The sequence below is a fragment of the Gavia stellata genome, chromosome 30, assembly GCF_030936135.1.
Source record: "Gavia stellata isolate bGavSte3 chromosome 30, bGavSte3.hap2, whole genome shotgun sequence".
In the NCBI taxonomy this organism is placed as follows: domain Eukaryota; kingdom Metazoa; phylum Chordata; class Aves; order Gaviiformes; family Gaviidae; genus Gavia; species Gavia stellata.
In genome coordinates this window covers 2683648-2705547 of record NC_082623.1, presented here as the reverse complement: position 1 = coordinate 2705547, position 21900 = coordinate 2683648, and the positions used below count along the sequence as shown (strand labels likewise).

General features: G+C 40.8%; 1 protein-coding gene across 1 annotated transcript; it reads right to left on the bottom strand.

Annotated features, from left to right (window-relative positions):
- Nucleotides 1–1146: 1146 nt before the first annotated feature.
- On the bottom strand, nucleotides 1147–21900 carry SLC26A8 (solute carrier family 26 member 8). The gene is made up of 21 exons (XM_059831025.1): nucleotides 21885–21900; nucleotides 21583–21606; nucleotides 19920–20187; nucleotides 17313–17452; nucleotides 16449–16580; nucleotides 15376–15551; nucleotides 14710–14874; nucleotides 13861–14010; nucleotides 13550–13632; nucleotides 13034–13181; nucleotides 11962–12075; nucleotides 11057–11134; nucleotides 9722–9817; nucleotides 9080–9186; nucleotides 7575–7644; nucleotides 6484–6576; nucleotides 6261–6395; nucleotides 4669–5019; nucleotides 3254–3308; nucleotides 2946–3124; nucleotides 1147–1424 (listed from the first exon to the last, which is right to left on the bottom strand). The coding sequence occupies exons 1-21, from the start codon at nucleotides 21898–21900 to the stop codon at nucleotides 1209–1211; spliced, it is 2796 nt and encodes a 931-aa protein (XP_059687008.1). The 3' UTR covers nucleotides 1147–1208.

The following is a 21900-nucleotide window of genomic DNA, read 5'->3' as shown; positions in this document are numbered from 1 at the left end:
TCACAGGAATACATTCAGATAGTTTAATATTAATATTCCTATTAGCCATTGTGTCATTGCTAAAATTTAGCAGCCAGGAGCAGCAGAATTCAGAGCCACCTTGCTGTTACTGCACATCCAGAAACCACACATTGCCCAGCAGGAGAAGTTAGAGCTGTTCACATGTTAACGAATTTAGCCCACAGCATAGGATCTGTACACAAAGGATCCATCATTTAAAGCCAAGTTTTGCCCTAAAATAGGGTCTGAATGGTGTCTATACACAGTGCTGGCCACCCATCTAAAATTAATTTCACCTGCAGCTCTTCACACTAGGCAATTTGTGCCATGGGATAATCCACCAGATGAGGGCATGAAGCCTTGTGATGTGTATTGCTGGTACAGTTAAATGCTACTGCTTTCAGTGGAATCCTAGCTCACACCTCTGTACTGATATTACTGCGTCAAACTCTATGGCTGATCTACAGAAAATATAACTAAGTTGATTTTTTTTCCCCAAGTGCTAACTGTATCTAAGTCTACAATTTTCCTGGCTCTTCAGAACAAAGTGAATACATTCCTCCATTCTTCACTATTTCAGTAAAGGACTACAAAACCATGAAAACAATATTATATTTTTCACTGGGATTTAGTTCTGGTGGATTAGAAGGGGACTGAGGCAGAAATAATGGATGGACACCACATTATGTTAGTGCAGACAATATCAACTTCAGCGAAGTGTTGAAGAATAATAATAAAATGTTTTCTTTGAAGCTTCATATCATTCTACATACATCTGAAAATAATGAAACTGCCTGCAAGTAATCTGTTGAAATGTGGCAGATTAATGTCACTTACTAGCAAGCAATAAATATATAAGAAGTGCTAAGCTAGGACATTTAAATTTCTACATTTTTTTCAGAAAACAAGCACAAATAATTTCCTGGAATTAGCTACAAAACTAGGAATTATACATTGAAATTTCTCCATGTTTGGCATTGCTGCGAGGCATATCTATTTGAAAAAGCTTGAAAGCAATAAAATAAATGTTGCTTTTTGTTTAGAACAACAGAATTACTGGAGGCATTAGTCAGGCTGTCTATTTTAAGAACTCTGGAACAGAAAAAAGTAAAGAAAAAGAGGATCAAGGCTGCTAAGAATCGACAGAACTGTTGCTTAACTGTACCTTTCTCCTCTCTACTGAAATGCCAATTCCCCAACACTTGAATTCAGGGATTGCGGGTATACTTCCGTCTCTTCCCCCAGCCTGGGTCCTGGAAACCCGATTGAAGGGGTGGAGTATCATACTGCTGGAGAGAGCTTGGCTCTGCTTTATTCTGGGCCGAGCATGAGATATCAGATATTGGCTTTTCATGCAGAAGTTTGTTGTCAGAGTCCTTTGCAGAGAAAAAATCTTTATTCTTCTTCAAGAGCAAACTTCTTTCCTGAAATGTACACAAAGATTAGTGTAAGCCAAGGGTGGCCAATCTGTTGAGCCGGTCAAGTGCAGTTCCCATGCCAAGGCAACACCATGTGAGCAGCGAGAGGGCCATGCTGGCGTGGGAGCACGGGGTACTCCAAATCCCCAGCTGCCGAGGAAATGAGCTAGCAGGGACTGCCGAAGCTGACATCACCGAGCTGCCGTGGGTCCCGTCTGCACGCCCAGCACAGCCTCATCTCAGAGCGGACTCCTGGGGAAGCGTTGTCACCTCCTGCCTGGTAACTGCTCCCAACCCTCCCCACCACGTCCATTAAAGGGCTATTGGTGAATATATACTGTCACCCTCATTCTTTGAAGCTTTTTCTAAGGGGGAGAGAGTCCGGAAGGTCAATATCCTTGCATTAGACTATTCTGTACAATGCCAAGATAAGAGAGTTAAACAAGTTGTTCCATGAGCAGCAGAACGCAAGAACCCTGTTTTCCTGTGGATTTGGATAGGTTTTTGCCTTCATTCTCGCCTCATTCAGCTGTAGGACCCCAGCCTGGCAGTATGCATAGGATGATTAGCCAAGGCCGGGTTCTTTCCCTAGGTGGGGCAATTACTGGAATCTTCTATTCAGAACAAGGGCTTTTCCTGGAACTTGCAACCGTCTGCCCTATTCAAACTTGGCTGAGACAGCCAGTGAGCTTAAAAATTATTGCAGAGTACTGACAGAACATGTGCATAAACTTCAATTCTTCAGGAAATCAAGCTAGCGCTGTCCTTCACTTCCCCCATCAGCCCCAAGGGAGCTAGTGCAGTAACCTCTGGAAATAAAAAACTTGGAGCTTTTGCTCTGTCCTGGCAGGGTCCTTGCTCTGTCAGAGAAATGGAAACAATTTAAAATGCAACAAAGCCATTCCCTGCCGCACAACTCAGTTGGACGCCTTTCCAGCCTGCACGCAAAGATGCCTTTCCCCAGACAGGAACACGGGACTCAAAGAAACAAATTGGATTATTGATCCATTGCAAAAAGGCAAGTACCTGTGAAAAACTGGAGAATTCAAAAGAGCGTCTGCTCTGCCCTATTTCCTCAGCCACAGGACAAGGTTTAAGTTACTGACAGGATTGTTCAGTCTGGAGAAGAGGAGGCTGAGGGGAGACCTCATCGCTCTCTACAACTGCCTGAAACGGGGTTGTGGTGAGGTGGGTGTTGGTCTCGTCTCCCAAGTGACAAGCGACAGGACAAGAGGAAATGGCCGCAAGTTGCACCAGGGGAAGTTTAGATTGGATATTAGGAAAAACTTCTTCACTGAAAGGCTTGTCAGACACCGTAACAGGCTGCCCAGGGAGGTGGTGGAGTCACCATCCCTGGAGGTCTTTACATGTGGATGGGGTGCTTAGGGACATGGTTTAGTGGTGGACTTAGCAGGATTAGGTTTACGGTTGGACTTGATGATCTTACAGGTCTTTTCCAACCTAAATGATTCTATGATTCTATAATTTAACGACATGAAGGTGTAAATGCTAAGGTAAATATTCTACCTTCTGCTGTCCAGCTAGTGGTTCTTCAGCAAACTCTTCCGCAGTAGGTTCTAGCTCAGCTGACTTTTGATGCTTGTCCAAAGCTGCCAGCACAGCATCATGAAGAGTTAGGAAGAACCTTTCTTTGGTAATACAGCTGTCAAAGAAATCATTCTTCTCAAAGTCTGCCATCACAGAGGCTATAAAAAATGGGGGAAAATAAATAAAGCAGCAAAACCACACCAAGCAGTACAGCTAAAACTTTTCACTTAAGTTTAAAACTTATCCTTGGAGATAAGTCAGAATTAGTAAACAAATACTATACTCACAGTGACAACCAGCTATAAGGACTGTAATGCCAATATTGTGAAACATATGGATGATCTGTGGAAAGAATTCCATACAGGCATTAGAGCAATTCTGTGTTACACAAGTACACTAGAAGGTAAAACATAAACAGGGAAATAAAACCTCCCTTGTAGTATTTTATCTCTGAAGAAAACCCTTATACCGGTATCTCAAATCCTATTTTTTAGTTCAGCACTGAACAGCCACGTTGTCCAAGATCTTAACAAATGCCAACTCCAGATGCAGGGCAGGTCACAGCTAGACCCTGTGCTGGCCCTCCTACACTTAGCTACGCAGCACACAGTGCTATTTCTTCATTTAAACAAAAAGTTCTCACAGGAGCAGACTAACATGAAACATCTCTCCATACGCAGATGCCATGCCCACGTGTAAATGAGAACAGGAACCTATATTTCCAAGTGTGACCTGTAATTTTGGTTGTCTGAATTTTCATGCTCAACATCTTTAGCTATACCAACTGAGTGTTAAAGGAATCAATCAGTTTCAGAGGGGACAGATTCTCACCATTTTCTCAGTGCCTGACCCTTTGTAATTAAAAGATCTCAAAGTAGTTAATTTTTTTTTTTTTAAAGGCAATGAAACTCATTTCAGAGAATCACAGAATTTCAGATACGGGGCTGGGAGGAATCTGGGAAGACTTTGACTTTACCCCCTTTTCCCAATGGGAGGGTCATATAATAGGTGGCAAATAAATCTTCACGGATTTTAGGGACAACAGCTCAGTCCACAATTATTCCCAGTAGGTGTTAGTCTAACCTGTTATTAAACAAAAATCTTTTGAAGTTGAGCTACAGAGTTTGAGGGAGCTGACTAAGAATCCATCTGGAACTGTATCTTTCTGAGAAGCATGGCTACATGAAATTTATTTTTGCTAAATATATATCCCCATTGGCTAGGATCCCCACTTGAAGACTTAAAAGTTCAAGGCATACTTCAAAGAAAAGGCTAATTAGGCAGTAGCAATAACAACAAAATCACTCTAGGAGAAGACAGCTGGTAGTTTTGTAACTGACACTTCCAAAAGCACTTTTTTAAAGTGTCCAGCTAGAAGAAAAAAAAACCAGCCAAAATGGAAAAAACCAAATTAGACATTTTTGTAAATGTGTTTTTAGTTTACATTATTCTAGAACTGGTGACAATGGATGACAGGTTTTTGCATGTCTTTTGTGTTGATAGTGGGGCTTTTGTTTTTTTTAAAAAAGTGCTTTTATGGGAATTTATTAATTTCTGAAACTCGATAGCTAAATCTTGCACCCTTAAAGGCCAACTGGAGGATGTGCGGATTGTTACATAGGAGGGTATTTTAGGCTAACAAGAAATGTAAGACATTGGTTAAACTTTAGGTTTCACATTTATTTGCAGTTATGTTGCTTACCTGTTGCAGTACCTCTGAACCTAACAAATCCACAAATTGCACCATGCTGAAGTCCAAAATAATGGTGTGAACTGGACATGGCAAACACATTGGCTGTTCTTCCTGATCTAAGTGTACTGAGGAATTATCTATTGCAGAGCCTGGGGAAAGGCAAGCTCTCCTCCCTTCATCCTCGTTCTTTTCAGTCCTAAGTCCCATGTTAAAGCCTGGGGATGCATTGGCTGCTCCCACCAAGAGCGTCCTAGAGCTGAGTTTGTCTCCGTACTTTGACCAATGTACCAAATTAACTGAAGATGACGAGGAATCGCTGTCTGCGTGGCGTCGCTTCACCAGTTTCTCTGTATATGGTATCTAAGATGGAAAATGAAGAGTACACCAGTGGTTGGAAGAACTGGGCCCAGGAGGTGGAAAATTTTTTGCTGCAAGTAAGACAGCACTGTAAATCATGTGATATTTCTTCTGTCATGGTAAGAAACACACCTGAAATAATACTAAATATAGGACAAAGCCACAAGAGTATGCAAAGTAGCAGGTGACTTAGGCAAGCCTCAGATGTGGTTAGCAGAGTGCCTTCAGCCACCAAATAGGACAGTGGTACCTCACTCTTCCACACCTCAAAATGGCCTGTGATACTGGAATCTGACTTATTACTTCTACCTATCAGAAAAGAAAAGAAGAAAAAAAAGACTGCCCATGGCCATTGCCTTTCTGAGCAACGGTAAGCTGACCCTTACTGGCTGAGTTCTGCAGATCTTTGATTCATCTACTGTCTTGTATGGCAGCTGGTCACAGAATGGACCGATTTAATCGATTTCTCTTTCTTAATAGTTCCAAATGTGTTTTTTAATTTTTATAACGCAAGAAAGGAAAAGTCACTCTCTGCGTTTTTGTACTTCAGAAGATGGTGTTAAATTATCTATCATCACTTCCACTTCCTAAGCACCTTGGTGCCACATATGTTTTCCTAACCACTGTCTTTCAACTAATTTCTCATACAATGCCTTTTACAAATCACATATAACTGCTTAAAAAATATCTTCTGAAGACAGTCCATTCCCTGAAGTTCCTTTCATTGACTAAGACAATTCAGAAAATTCAGATAAAGATATGAGTAAATTATAGTAAATTATAGTAAATAAAAAAAAATATCTAATTATAGTAAAGATGAGAAATCCTCTAATCATGATAATTGTAGCTGCCTTTCAGGTATTTTGTACTTGCACTTGGCAGTATTGGCAGCAGAAAATTCCTCATAAGCAAGGGAATTCTCTCACTTCTATGGGGAAAAAGAAGAAAATCCTTACTGAAGCACCTGACAAAATTAATTCTTTCAGTGGAGGAGAGGGTATGTCGAATACTTCAACTGCTAGTTAATTCACCCAGTACGCTGAGCTACTATTGCCCTCTCACATACAGTATGTGTAAAGAAATACAGCAGTAATGCTTGCTTATTTTCATACAGCAAATATATATATGCTTTATATAAACATTTACAGCCTTTTCAGTACTGGCAAGTTAAGAACATTGTCCTCAGTAACATAAAACCAGGCACCTCAAACAGACTAGATGATAAATACACTTTTAAAGCTGACCCTAGGGCGTGGTAGAGGTGGATCACAGCCACAAGAGCATTTAAGATCTTTTCTTTCAACTGCAGTGTCAGACAGACTAAGTGAAATTAAAGTCCTCATTTCACTTTCATCCAGAGGCACTGCTTTCATGTCCATCTGAAAAAGAAAGGCAGTTTTAGTAGAGTTTTTATCTCCCTAATACAGGCTCTTAGAAACTTCCGCTGACTGAAAAAGTGGCATTTACCTTGTGTAACAAATAGGTTTTGAAGTGATTCATGTTTGCAAAAGAGATGGAAGAACAGCACTGGAAGATTTTGATACCTTCAATCTCCCTTGCCTGTAAAACAAACGTTGGATCTGTGAGGGTTGTACCTAGCAGGAGCGTATTTTTCCCCTCCTGACTGCGTTGTAGTTTGCAAGGTCCTACCCTAAGGACGGAGTTTGTCTGGTCACATTGTTGACTACGCTGCATACTGGTAGTGGCATTGGCAACACGGACCTAATTACCATGAACTAATCTGCTTCTCTTGCAATTAAAAACATACCTCCAGCAGATCTATCACAGATGACAGTTGGCTGCTCTAATATAAAATAAGCCAAATTATTTTTAATGCTCATTACAGAAAACATACACTATATCTTTGTCTTACTAACCTTGTCCTTGTGTTATTCCATTTTTTGCAAATCTTGCAATTAAAAACATACCTCCAGCAGATCTATCACAGATGACAGTTGACTGCTTTAATATTAAATAAGCCAAATTATTTTTAAAGCTCATTACAGAAAACATACACTATACCTTTGTCTTACTAACCTTGTCCTTCTATTATTCTATTTTTTGCAAATCCATCAGCATAGCATTGGGAATGTACCCATGCAGCAAAGGCAAAGCTCTCTACTACTCTATTGCCTAACTCTGTGTGGTGCAGGTCTTGAAAAGAACGTGTTAAAAAGGCCCGTACCCCACCTATTATCCCATCACTGGAAGAACCTGGGAGCCAGTCTAGCACATGCACAGTCGTTATTGTGAAAACATATGTAGAGTGGACAAAACCAGACTGAGAAAAGCAGGTCAGCAAAAAATGCCAAACAGCTCTGGAAATGACAGCAGTGCAGCTTCCACCATGGAGACAGCACGGATGGATGCAAGGAGCTCCACAGGCCCAAGCAGGCTGAGCTAGGTATCCGAATCACTTCACACTACAGATACTTAGGCATTCTTCAGTTTAAAGTTTTGAATCAAATGAACTGAATCTGAATGGTCACCCCCCGGCATTTAATGAAGAAGTTGGATTACAGAGAGAGATGGAACATTTGTTTTTTGTTTCCTCTTACAGCTCTGTAGACGGATAAACTTCTATAAATATTCATGTTTGGAATCTGTCCCAGCACCACCATCTTCATTCTGAAACAAGATGTTTATTAGGTTTTCACAGAGAACAGAGAAAAACCATCTGTTCCCAAAAGCTTAATCTCCATTTCTCTCCTCCTCACTGGATGCCCCAACTGTAACTTAGAGGGTGCGAGTACAAAAAGTCATTCACTCATAATTAGGGTTCTCTGAGTAGGGGCGCAGCACACAAGCACAGCCTTCAGCTACACTGGTGTCCTCAAGAATGTATAATGTCTCATTTCTAGCTCTGGAACACTTGGATTATTGTTATTATGCTAGGAAGTTCCCTCTCCGTCTCCCCACAGCCCTCCTCAAAGATACATCTACACAGACAGGTGGAGGCAGCTATAATTTGTGCTTAGAGCTGGCTGCACATAGGCTACGTCTGAACCAGAGGTCGTGTAGCAGCATTAATGCAGGGTTTTACCTTGCAGGAGACTATTTTGGTTTGGGTACTGTGCTTTCCTAACGGTGCTGCATGGTTTTGGGGCAGGTTCTGGTCAGTTCAGGGCATGGATGGAATAAACATGTGGCTGGCTGGCTGGTTGCTGGCCCTTGATGTATTGAAAATTGTTGTCAAGACACTCTATTCAAAGCAATCTGTTTGCAGATACTTCCCAAGCTTTTTTGAGTGTTGTCGGCATAATGTTCTCACTGGTAGGAAATTGATAAGCGGTTATATATCCTGAAGGTAGTATGAACAACAGGGATACTTAACTGAACAGTGGCTGCAGAAATGCCCTTTCACAATGCTCATTAAATCCCAAGGCAAACCCAAGAGCATAACTCTGAGCAGAGGTAATACACTGAGTTTCAGACAGTAACTGAAATTCTTCCTGAAGGTATTCTTTCAGAGCCACTCTGGATCAGATCACAAGCAGTTTGGTATTTGCAGCAACTGAGTTATTTCCTACCTCTTTCCGTGTTATTCTAGAGGCTTCAGTCTACTCAGACAAGCACCTCCCTATCATGGTAAATCTCATGAGGTGTGGCTTGGATTTATGAATGATTTTCCTGTTTGGATTAGCAGCTAATAAACTGAGTAATGTGTGCCTGATGTAACCTCCCTCCCCTATCACGAACTGAGTTTACGGAGAAGATAAAGCAACTTGGTAAATGGCAGTGAAGACTGAGGAATGTATTTGAAATACAGGCACAACATCTCATTTTATCCCTATAGAAGTGTGTATACAGATCACATCTCCTGGCTGATGCCTACACCACAAGAAGCAGTCTTCAGTAGCATGGTGCACCTGCAGAAGGGACCAATCCAGAGCCCATAGACTCAAAGAGATTGCTGGTTTGGGATATCATTAGAGAGACCCTAGAATAAGCTGACTGAAGTGTTTACAAACATGAAACAGCTTTTTCATTGTCACATGTATAACTATCTCTAAAACATCAACTCTAAGAAAACCTAGTATTTTGTTTCAAAAGTTACAAGTACCTGTGTGACCTAATGGTGATCACGAAGAACGTAAACCCCATGGCGATTGCTAAACCAACATCAAGACCAAGACAAAGCACTGCAGCAAAAGTTACAAGCCAAATAACCTTTGAACAAAAGACAGAGAGAACATGAGCAGTAAAAAGATGTAAAAGCCCCCCCCAACTAAGCCCCAGCATTTGCAAATTGCCAAGAAAAACATGGTAATACATGAAAAGCTTCATTGGCACATCTAGACCAACCCGGTCCCGGAAGTAGTTGCAAACAAGGATCACAGATCACAGATCAAATCTCCAGACTTTTTAACAGGGCTTCAATTATTAGGAAAAAACACATCATATTGGGCGTCTTTCTCTTTATGAGAAATCCTGCACAAGAGTTGACATGAGAATGTGGCCCCGGCTGACAGCTAGACAATTTCCTTCTCAGGGGATCTGGGAAGCAACAACAATAATCGGTTCTCCCTGCATAGAAGTAATTGCAAATTGATTTGTAGAGACTTCAATACACTTCTTTCAGCGGGTATTTCAAAGGATCCCTTTTCTAAGGGAATGCCCACTGCTTTGCCTTGCCCTCCCAAAACATCCATTTCTCCCTTTACGACACATTCTAAATCTTAGGTGGCTTTTTTTTGTCACTTACGAAATGATACTTATCCTGTCTCCACAGGATAGGGATGTCCAGAAATTTTTCAAGAAAAGGGAGCACGTTAAATACCACAGTAGCAGCCAGTATACCCTATGCAAATCAGAAAAACAGCATCTATTATTTTGGTATTTTTTTGTTTGCAACCACAAACATGCTAAGGAACAGATATCCATGACAGACAAACTTCTTGAAATTAAAATCTTATAATAGCTTTATTTCCATAATTTTTATAGATATGTGTAAACAGTTCTCCTCTGATCTGCAAACCAACATGAAACTAGCATATAACTTCTTGTTGGATTTCACAATCACTTCTGCCAATACAACTGGACTTCCTCTTGAAATGCTATGTGTAATTTCCATTACAGCGTTCTTCAGTGAATCCCTACGCCTCCTGCAGCACTGGGAGAAAGGCCAACACTATCTACAGAATTAAGAGTTGCTGTTTCAAAGAATGGTTTCAATTAGCATGGGTAGTTTGTTGCCAGATTTAGGAAGCTGTTTGACACCATTTGTTGAAACAGCCTTTCTTAGCAAAGAAAAGGAGACTGAAGGGAAGTAGATGGTTAAATTCTGTTTTGTCAGCTAGTTTTGGGAAAGGGATTAATTCTCCCATCTTATAAAAAGGCCAGGAAAAAATCAGGAAGTAATGCTCTGTCAGTGGTTCCCTGAGAAAACTGACAGAAAAAAAGAAAGTCTAGATAAAAATTTAAGGGAAAAGTGGAAAACTGAGTACTCTGAATAATCTACGGTAATAAAATGTTTATAGGCACACTGGCAATACAAAATCCACAAAAGGCAGTTTAGGAGTCCATATGGTTTTAAAATAAACCTCAAAGAACAAGCCAGAATCAGAGACACTAAACCCACATTCCCATTTTGAAGATTTTATCTACCTCTTTACAGTAAAGATTTTGAAGCACCCATCTTGGATCTACTTATACCCATGCAAGAGAGGAACTCATGAATTTGTTATACAGGTGTGCAAAAGCTTGGAAGATGGTGAGACCAAAAGTGAAATACAAAGTTTAAATTATAGAGGCTGGCAGTGAAATTTCAGTCCAGTTTTAGCCAAGGAATTTTAGCTTGTACTGATCAGTGAGAGATGGGAGAGACATGAAATACTGATTACCTAATACGTTAGCCTGCTGAAATTTAGGAGTTTAAAGTCATTATTTTGGTTCGGTCCATCCCTGAAAACAATTAACTCTAGAGCATGATATAATTCCTAACTGTCCCTGAAAAACCTTCATATTACGCTTAGAAAATCTTCATTTTATGCTTAGAAAGTAAGTAGGTTGCTGCCATAACTATTTCAGGTTCACTTACGTTAGGTATCACCTGGAAAAAGTGTCCTAGTTTCAGCGCAATCACCAGCATCGTAGATGCTCCAATCGCTGCTGCTAACTGAAGAGAAATAACTTTATTAGAGAGGCCTGACAGAACCATTTCTTTACTTGTCCTCTGTAAACAAGGTGGTGTGGACCATGTAACACCACCGACTGGGAAAAATAACCAGGGGACAATTAACAAAGGCCACTCAAGCTGAAAGAGTTTTCTGTAGATACAAATTTGACCTAAATGGACTATTCTTAGGCACAACAGAACAACGCAGGATTTTGGTTTGATAATGTCACCTGAGTAATAAGATACTTCTCTTGCAAGTCAGGCTTTGGAATAAACTCTTTATTAAACAAAATTACTTCTATGATGCAGTGAAGCATGTGCAGACATTCAATTAAGAGGTAAGATAAAAACATTATTACATATTATTATTACATATTACACCCTTTTTCCCCCCTATAAAAAAAAAAGATCACAAAGTCAAGTACTCAAAAGTTAGGAAGAAGTGGCAGAATTAAGTCCGCATGAACAATTTTCCATTTATCTTTTTGGGTATATTCACTAAAATACAGTTTTAAACTGCATGAACATACCCTATTCTCTCCACAGGATCCTGGCTGCCTTCATGGCACGTATTATATACGTATAGTACATAACATAACATACACAGAGAGGGTATCTGAATTCATGTTACATGGGTATTAAGTTTGTATCTCACAAATTGTTTAGATTAAATGTCAGCCTATACTCAGTGTACAGTGATTTTAGATGAGAGTTTGGAAGCTTAACAAATTGTCTCACAAATTGTTTAAATTAAATGTCAGCCTATACTCAGTATACAGTGATTTTAGATGAGAGGTCGGAAGCTTAACAAATCCAGCCCAGCTCACCTGTGTTCTTCCACCTGTCTTCTCTTGAATGACGGTTCCCGAAATAGCACAGCTGACAACATAGCTTTTGAAAAATGAGCTGCAAATATTGCATAGCCCCACAGCTATTAGCTCCTGTAAAACAGAAACAGAAGGAAGCAGAGAAAACCCCAAACGAATGACTTACCTTCATAGAAGTAGCTTATCAGGAATTCCTTTCCTTTTGCTCACACTTGCTGGTTGCTCATCTGTGTTGCTAAGCTCAGAAAACCTTCTGGAAAGCAAGGTCTCCCATGGTTAAATGAGCTCTCTTAAAAGGCATACAGTTTTCACAGCTGAGGATCTCACGGACCCAGAAATTCAGTTCCTTCTTTCAAAGAAATCCACTTAGAACCCCAAAGCCATGAAGCACTGACTTTCAAGCTAACATGTGGCAAATCTCAGTAGGCAGCATAGTACACCTGGACAAAAGCTGAGTGGAAAAGACATTCCCTTTATATTTATCCCCAGAGGCTTTGAGAAGTCAAGGCAGCTTCCTTACTGGCTTAGATCCATTTTTGTAAAGATCGAAAGCCATCACAAGCTAAATGTGGAGTAGTGCAAAACACCTAATGCTTACTAACTCTAGCACACTGGAAACGAACACAGTTTTAGCTTAAAAGCCTCTCAGAGCAATCACTCTGGGCAGAGAATCCATACACTGGGATAGCAGCCACATATAGAGAAGAACTACAGCTGCTCTGGCCATTTACAATTTCGGCGATTAATTTATCATGCTTTTATAGTCTCATGGATTCATGACAGCAATGGTCCTCAGGGATCAGCTGCAGCACTCTGTGTGTGTGAGGTGCATCCCAGTCGCTGGAAATATAGAAGGGCCTCTTGGTCAAAGAAAGCCACGTTTTGGCCTTTGCATTATTTGCTTATAACATCCACTTCCCATAAGGAAGGGTAACACTTTGCTACAAAACTATCATCTGGCATATTCACTCTGTCCTTGCATTTCTACCACTGTCAGGTAGTTAGTGGCTTTGCAAGTCGAATTCAGCTTGCTTCTTAGCCTAGGAGGTATGTGTACCTAGGAGGTTCTCACCTGATTGCTGGCAATATTGTAGTTGTGAAGTGAAGCATACCTCTCCCCAACAAAAACAAGAAGGAAGTAGCTTACAATAGCAAGGGAGAAGGCATGCAGTATGATCTTGCTCAGGTTTGATAAATCTGGAGGTATAGGAGGCAGAAACCTACAGGATCAGAGAACAGAGAAGATGAGACATGTTCTGAGCTCTGCCCACAGGAACTCCAAACCCAGGGTCATCATCAGAGGCATCCAGCACCCCACAGGAGATGCTCTCAATCTGTAAGACTTCCACCTCACAAAAAATGCAAATTCCTTCCTCTCTGTGCTAATAAAACCTGAATCTAATACAGAAAACTGTAGTTTGAATTCTGCATATGCTCAGAAATGATGATGCAATTAAAATTCTTGAAGAGTTATTCCTCTAGCTGTACTTCCCAGTAAAAGTCAGCCCATGTCAGGTTTCAAGAACAGGCTGAAACATCTCTTTCTAACCTCAAAAGTACAACCTCATAAACAGCATAGGTAACTAACCTCTGAGGAATCATACTGACCACAGCACTACTAGATTCAGCGCGAAGATGAATGCGATTAGAAATAATGGTGACTGTGATAATCTGGGAAAGAAAACAAGAAGCAATACTAGAGATTATATAGCATTTGCTCCTGAAACTGTACACAATCCATCTAAAGACAGTTAATCTTGTAGGAGTATTTAAAGGACTTAAAAGTACAGATTCAGTGTGTAAATATAACAGCATCTTGAGGTAATATGTGAAATGTTTTTTGAAATAGATACTCTCTGCTAGTTCAATTATCACCACGGCATTTTGAAGATCACTTACCAAGAGAAGTTCCATAGGAAATGCAATAGGACTATGTTTATAAGTTATCATGATGGAGGTATTGAGTCGTAGTACGGCCATGCTAAGCAAAAACAGCAATATGCTGGTGGCATTAGCCTTTGGGAGAGCCAGGAAGAAATGAAATAGGTTCTGAAAAAGAATCATCATAGCGAGGATCAGAGGCAGATACTACAACTATTTTTTCCAGGAGATTGACATAGGTTGCCCTGAGACACTTGAACTCATCCTTTCTGCTACAGTGGTATCTTCGGTTAGAAGAAGAGAGTTGCTAAGAGCAAAACAGTATTTAAAAAAATCTCTCATCTATTGGTATCTGCAGAGAAAACACTGCCACAAATAGGTCAGATCTAGTAGCGTCATTCTTCTCTCTTCTATGCTACCTTTCTCTCAAGTTGTCTGATTGACGTTTTTAAAGTAAATTAGGATGAATGAGCTTTAACTTGTCTTCAGCTTGGAGTCTGCTGCTTCTTCATCAGATATGACTAAGATACTATGTGCCCAGTAGCTTGCCCATGATGATCTATTGAGGAAAAAAGCACCATTTCCTCTAACCTTTGCTCTACTACACTTACAGACTTGCCGAAAATATATTATAGAGCTATATAAGTAATTAAAAATATGCACACAGACTTTTCTTCTTGCACGTCACACAATAAGCACCATATACTGTTCAAGACAACAGGAAGGCAAAGTAAACCACAGCTGAGACTTGCACAAATATTCCTTAGCAACTGTCTTAGATTCAAATTGCCTTCAATTTCTGAAGCTGTTCTTTTCTTTCCCCTCCAAGAAGCATGCATTTCTTCGGTTAATAATGAATTTACTCACATAGAAAATGTCCAGGGGGCCCTTATGGAAGTCAAGCATGACGTCAAAAATAAAGGTAAACTGTGATACGATGACATGCAGTGCTGCTGCAGTGAGGTAAGCATCAATGAGAGTCTTCGGCACGTATGTTGTTACAAACCCCAGGCAAAAGCAGCCTAGCAGCAACTGTATGGAACAAACGAGAAGTGAGATGTGATATAATTATCAATGTCTAAACCCGCCCTTCTTGTTTTCATATTTGAAGAGCATGACTCTTCACTGCCATACACGATGGATGGTTATTTGAACACGCTATTTTCATTATGCACAATTAAGTAAGACACTGCCAAACCAAAATAGGAGCAGTTTAAATCAAGTGTGTGCAGTTACGCAGGACTACCTAAGGGTCTACATATTGCAGAACTGGTCAACATAAAAGATAATGATTTACTTCACACATTAATATATTAATCATGGACACATGAATATTAACCTATCATATCTTTTTCAGACAGCATGAGAGGAAAAGACAGACCTTTGTGTCCAACTTTGCACAACATATGCATTCAAATATGCTGAGCTTGGTATTTGTGGTAACAATATGCAAGCAGTTCCAATCCTTACACTTGTATGAAGAATGCACAAACGGATACATCATTAAGGATATAAAATAGATTCATCTTCTACCTGAATCATGCCAGTCAAAAATGTTATTGATGCGGTAACGGTCAAGGCCTCCATGTAATCTTTCATAAACATAGCGTCTGAGAAATTGTCCAGTGAACCATTAGAGGACAATGTTTGGTTGAAATTAAGAGTCTTCAGAATGTTTGTCACCACCACATTTAGGATGCTGAATGAGCCTGGAACCAACAGAACAGAGAACAGAAAATGGAACTGCATGAGATGTTGCAACAACGACTTATCTTAAAACCACACATCCATCTCTTCCCTCCACCATCAGTCTGGGCAGTATGAGAGTGTCTATTTTCATTCATATATATAATCCACATATATAACAAATTTTTACTTTTTCTGAGTAAGTACCTAAAGTTTCCAAAGTCCTGTCTGAAAATTTCAGATTTCTACCATTTTATGAGTGAAGTCTTCAGTTGGTCAGATGCACAACAAAAAGATTTTAATGTAAAGCACAAAAAATGGATGCATTACAATGAGCTGCTGGAAAGGCTGAAAAACATAGACAGAGAAAGAACTGCCAATTTACCTAAGAGGCCAGAGCTCCACATACCCACTCATTATGATAATATGAAGTGCCTTCTCACATGTAAACAGTGTTTTAATAGTTTGTGAACAAATTAAAAACGTAAACCCATCAACAGTTCAGTCATGGCAAGAAACTGCAGGTAGAAGACCACGGAGAAGACCAGGAGCCAAATCATTATTTACAGTAACATCCTGGGGGTAAATGTGAAGCAGCTTGCACTGGTCCTTTACATAGGAGATGCCTCCATGACACTCCAGCTGTCTCCTTTGCGCTGGTGTCTGTGATAGCTCACGTCCTCAGGGGTAGAAGGGACCTCGCAGCTGAAATTTGACCAACTTGGTGAAATTCTCACCACAGATCAGCTGCAGAAGCAGAACAACAATGAACTGAGAATCAGGGGGTCTGGATTCTCACCTAAATAACATCTGCAATATTAGATCAAATAGATTAGGACATCTCGCCAGTTTTTCGAAGCAGCATTGAACATAATCTCTAAGTCCTGTAGAAACATTTCACAGTACAAAATAAACCTCACCAATTGAGATATGATGCGAAGTCCCAAATATAACATATGTCATCGAGCAGCAGAACGCAGAAAGGAAGCCATTGATATTTGGCAGAGGTAACCTCATCAGCCAAACTCCTAAAAGTCCTGGAAAGCAAAAATCTGTTTCTAAAGTCAAGCAAATTGGGAAGGCTCTCTATTTTTGGTTACTATTTTTACGCAAAATTTTGCTGATGAAAACCTGCCAACCTGTATGAAAACCCCATTATATTTATTCACAGAATCACCACACATAAGTAGCAGAAGCGCTGGTCTTGCTTACGCTACCTGCCACTTTCCAGTTTGGGTCTAAACATGCCAAATCAGTGAGCGTGATGGCCATTCCACTCCCACAGTCGGATTTTAGGGAATTTAAGACCTGGTAAAGCCAGGCCAGTTAGTGACAAAAGCCAATGTTATTTTACAACATGAGCCCTTGCTAACTAGAAATTAGACAAAGAACCAGAACAACTCTTTATTTAGGCCACCTACTAGTGCGGTGGTTATGCATGTGGGTATCTAACAGACCTGATTTTGCAAGGTGGATTTTAAAGAAAACGTTATTTTGTTTGCAATATAGGAAAATGCTGCTATTAGTCTATATTTTGAGTCAGTTTGAGGGAAACTTTATGAAAAAGGTCCTGTCCTTGAAATGACACCATATAACATCTGATTATAAAAAGAAGTTCTCCTGCAAATACGCAATTAAATAGGTTAATGATTTAAGGAACTTTTAAGGTTAAAGTTCCCACATAAACTGATGACATTAGAAAGAAGAGAAACACACACAGGAGACAGATTATGAAAAGCACGATATACAAAAGGAAGCTGGGGTGTTTTTTTCTCTCTGCCTACCTTGAGGAATCTGAAACATCCCAACACTTAGGCCTGCATGTAGATCCCTCAAGATCCATTCTCTGAACCGATATGAAAACAGCCAGTTCAGGACAGGGAACATCTTGAGTGTGATCTTTCTGAACCTTCCCCAGGAGAAGCTGAAAAGAATCGATAAGCTAAGCTATATGCAATCGCTTTTACAATGCCCATCTCTGCAGCGCTTTTGCATGGCCTTGTGCTCTGCAGGCACGGAAGCCACACAGCTACGGTTAGCTCTCGGCAGGCACCATGTGCTGTGGACCTGCACAGACGTTAGCCTTCCGCAGATCCAGCTGGCACATAACATGAATCCTACATAGGCACCCCCATGCCTTTACATTCCATTCCGATGAATCGCAAATACTCTGTGTGCCATTCACATGATAGCCTGTCAGCGCTGGAGCCCAGAGCACTGAACGCATCAATTACTTGACCTCATTAACACCGCAGAAAAATAGGAGATGGTATTTTGGTTCCTGCTATTCTGATCTAGAAGAAAAACACAGAAACACTACAGCTGGGGGGCTAAAATAGACAAACCTATCCCACCTTCCAAAAACCAGCCAAATCTTTCCTGTATTACATTATTTAATAAGCAGATGCAAGCAGGACTTGACCTACAGGATTTATTTTGCGTGTATGTTTTTGAATCAGAATTTCCAGTAGGTAAACTCTGACTAACCCTGTGGCCCTGTGCTCCTTCTTCCCCTTTCTAATCCCCTGGCAGTGTTGGTGATTTTCTACTTACAAAGCAAATGTAAGTGATACAGTGTCTGCCCAAGGCTTCTGGCAGCCTTGAACAGTGGCTGTGGGGACTCACTCCAGCTAACATGATAGAACCGGGTCCCCTTCCGTCATTTTATTGTCCAAGCTGACTGCACACTGGGCTGACAAGTGGATACAAAATGGAGAACAGAGAAAACACAGGAGATAGGGAAGTGGAAAAGAAACAGGGAAGAGTATGAGGAAGCAAAGCAGGCACAGTTCTTAAACGATGAGTTGGGGGAGGGAATAGAGATTTTCTTATTAAGCATCAAGTGCAATGATAAAGTTTCAAATAATATAACTATGGCTTTAGAGCAAAATTCTCCCTTTGATCTCTGGGTAAGACTTTTTTTATTGCACCAGGTGTTTGTTTTCTAGGTCCCATGTCATAATTATATAAAATTCAACCCTTTCCATCAAGTAGTTTTGTTTCTCTGACTCCAGAACCTCATCCAATCTCCTTCTTACTTTTTTTTTTTTGTATATATAAAAAGACAGCGCTGGAACAGAAGGCTATTGCACAATTTAAAGGATGTCTCTATTAGAGAAATTAATCTTGATGACAAGTCTTCGCGGTGAATGAAAAGTAGAAAACACAATAGCAGCTCCAACTATGGCTCCATTTGCCTTCACTTACCACCAGGAAATTACTTTACAGCAGCATAACTTAGACGTAACCCGTCGTTTCAGGCTGCAGTCCCACACATAGCTGAGCTGATGTAAGAGCTAGTTACACAGAAAGAGAGAGGTCTGGCTCCCCTACTTTCCTTTCCCTGTGTGGTCCTGTCCCTTCTGGCAGCAGCAGGCTGTTAGATTAGCTCACCACACCTTGTGGAACCTCACCCATAGCTAGACTCGAGTCTCAAGTCCTGCCATGGTCTCAAAACAACAGTTTAAGTTTCAGTATACGTTCAGTATACATGCTGAAACAAAGCCCAGATAAATGATGAATCAGAGATTTTTGTATTTACTTTCTCAGGAGGACTTTGTAGAGTAGACACAGCCATAACCATTGACAGTCCACTCCGCATCCAAAAAGAGATTCAGAAAGAAAACTGAGAGTATTCATAGTCAAACAAAACTAAAAGGGAAGCTGATGAATGGGCTTCCTATTTTTTATTATATTTGCCTTGCTGGAAGAACGTCAGGAGTTCTCCTATGCTGCCAACAAAGACTGCCTTCTGGTGAGCCTGCAGGGCTCCTCTGGCAGAAGAGATGCTTCTACTCCCAGTATAATGCCTGAAAAGAGAATTTCGGCAGATGGGAAAATGAGGCTGTGGAGGCATTAATGCTTTATCAGCACCCTAGCCTCACCCGTTCTCCTCAAAGAACACAGGAACATAGCTCCAAAATAATGCCAAAGCAGTTCAGTCAATCTCAGTCAACTTTCCATGTCCCCAGCTAAGAGGGAACAGAAAAAGGCTCTTGAAATTTAAGAAATAAAAGTATCAAAAGGCACAAATCAGAAAAAAAGCAAATTAAAGCTTGTGTCTGACAGCTGGGCTGAGGGAAGCACCGGAGGGAACTACAACTGTTGGCAGTTTCTCTTTACAGTCCATGTATCCCTCACACTATCATAGTCCTGAAGTGAACAGACTCTTTTGCAGATTGTAAATAGCAGCTTTGGTAGCGCAGCGCTAAGCTGATCTTGCACGCTTCAGGTGCGAGTTGCTGTAACTGAGCGTTCTGCTTTAGTTATCAATCAGCACAGTTCTGCACTTTAATTACCAGCTGTGGGAAAATTAGCACTTTTTTTACACTTGGGATTGAAGAGTCTCCTTAGGTTCTTCACACCTGATAAATTCCTGGCACAGAACTCACCTGCACTGTAGCCGTCTGTTCTCTCGAGGGACTTGCAGTGCTCCACCCAAGGTGGAGGACGGTTTTCTTTCGAAGTGAGCCTGGAAGTGGTCCTCAGTCTGCATTTCTCTTTGGACCCTGTAAGCTGTTGGTTGCCTGTAAGTACCAACAGTATCGTTGTCTAACTGTCTAAAACAGTGCCGTGTTTTCCTTCTGATCACAGTCAGCCAAAAACAGAGGAGCAGCAAATGCTGGAGACCACAATGAACGCTCTTTCTTGGTAGCAAGACTGGAAGAAAGAAACAAGGTCATTGACTGAAGTATCTACTAAAACCAAAATAAAAAGTGTGATACGTGATCGGTCCATCCCAACATAACTCCTGTGAAGCCGGTAGTTACAGCAGGGATAAGCAAGGCTCTGGAGACTGAAATCTGTGAAAGACATGCTGCTCTTAGGATCAAACAAATCGATTGCCAAATCAGCGGTAGGAACACCGGGTCCTTCTGGAATTTGCCTTGTTCTTATTCTGCAGGAAAAATTAGCCTGAATCCCCTCTGTTTTGTGATCCCGAAAGCAGGCCCGTGTTTAGGGAACTAAATATAATCCCTCTCCATAAACCTACTGCAGCTGAGGAAACCATTTGGATTCTCCTTGTTTCCAATCCCGGAGAAAAAAGGCTTAGCCTGAATCATACAGAGAGCAGCTAAATCTGAGGCTGTACAAATGCCACAACTTGCGGTTACAAAATTGGTACCACTCAGGTTTTTAAATCTCCAAAATGTGTGACTCCCATTCCTTAGAAGTTTAAGATCAGGAAGGAGTTCTGAATTCAATCACTATCACTCAGAGTAGGTAAGATGTGAGTTCCCAAAGTGATTACAGAGTAAGTAAAGGTCCAGTGCAAGAGCAGATCTAAGACGTAAGTTCTCATACTGACAGCTGAGGCAGAAAAAAAATTCAAATCCAGAGCTACCAAGTGAAAGTACATTTAAGAAGGGTGGTGACATGTAGGAACATATTTTTTTGGCTATGGGCAGAAGGAAGAAAGAAAAGAGGAAATACAAAAAGGCTGTGAGCGAGCAGTTGAGAGTCTATTCAGAATGCCATCTAAAGTATCAAAACCTGCAAAACAATTCATTGAGATTTTAAGTTTTCTCCTCATATCTCATTTCCTGAACCACCAGGATCAGTTTGTACAGGTCTAGTGCCTTGCACCACTGAGATATGCTACTTCAGATACAGCAAGAGGGACTCCAGCACAGTATTTACTGTCTTGCGAGACATATCTACGAATGCGTACTCACGCCCCAGTCATTCTGAACCACGGAGAGAACTCGTAGTAGGTACGTCTCAAACACACTCCATCCCTAGGGCACAGTTTCTCCCTCTTTTTACAGAGGAGATAAATCAAGGTCTTCTACAGATGAGTTTAAGAGCCATTTTGTTCATTAGCTTTTCATACCCAGTACAAGCTTTTGAAGCCTTCGCTGTTTGTGACATCTTTGAGCACAATCACCTTTTCAAAGCAAGGTTATACAACAAGCAGAACTAACAAGAAGCTAGAGTTTGCAAATTAAAGGCATTAAAAACCTCAGAATGCCAGGAAGCAGTTACTTTTTAGATGCAAGCAGTGGTAACTTTCAGCTGTTCGCTCCTGTTATTTGGGCTTCAGCGATGACTCACAGCGGCTGAGGACGGGGTCCCGCTCTGTAGAGAAAGAGAAGAGTTTTGACAGGGGAAGCCAAATGCTTTAAAAGCAGGCTTCTATATTGCCTCCAGAACGCGTCCGTCTTGCACAGTACTAACGAGACTCATCTTCCTCAAGCTCGAGATCAAAAGCTAAGTGGCCTTAAACACAAATCCCTAATGCTATTTATTTGCTGTGACATTCTGTGCTTACGACCTGGTGAAGACACCCTGTGCTCCACTCCAAAACATGCTTAACCTGCAGCACTTAATGACTTCACTGAGTCTTAGGCATGTACCTGAAAGCAAGCACAT

Coding starts and splice junctions, on each gene's coding strand:
- SLC26A8 (XM_059831025.1), bottom strand. Junction 17,453..19,919: donor AACAGACGGCTACAGTGCAG/GTGAGTTCTGTG, acceptor GATTCTTTTCAG/CTTCTCCTGGGGAAGGTTCA. Junction 6,396..6,483: donor AAACCTATTTGTTACACAAG/GTAAATGCCACT, acceptor TTTCTTTTTCAG/ATGGACATGAAAGCAGTGCC.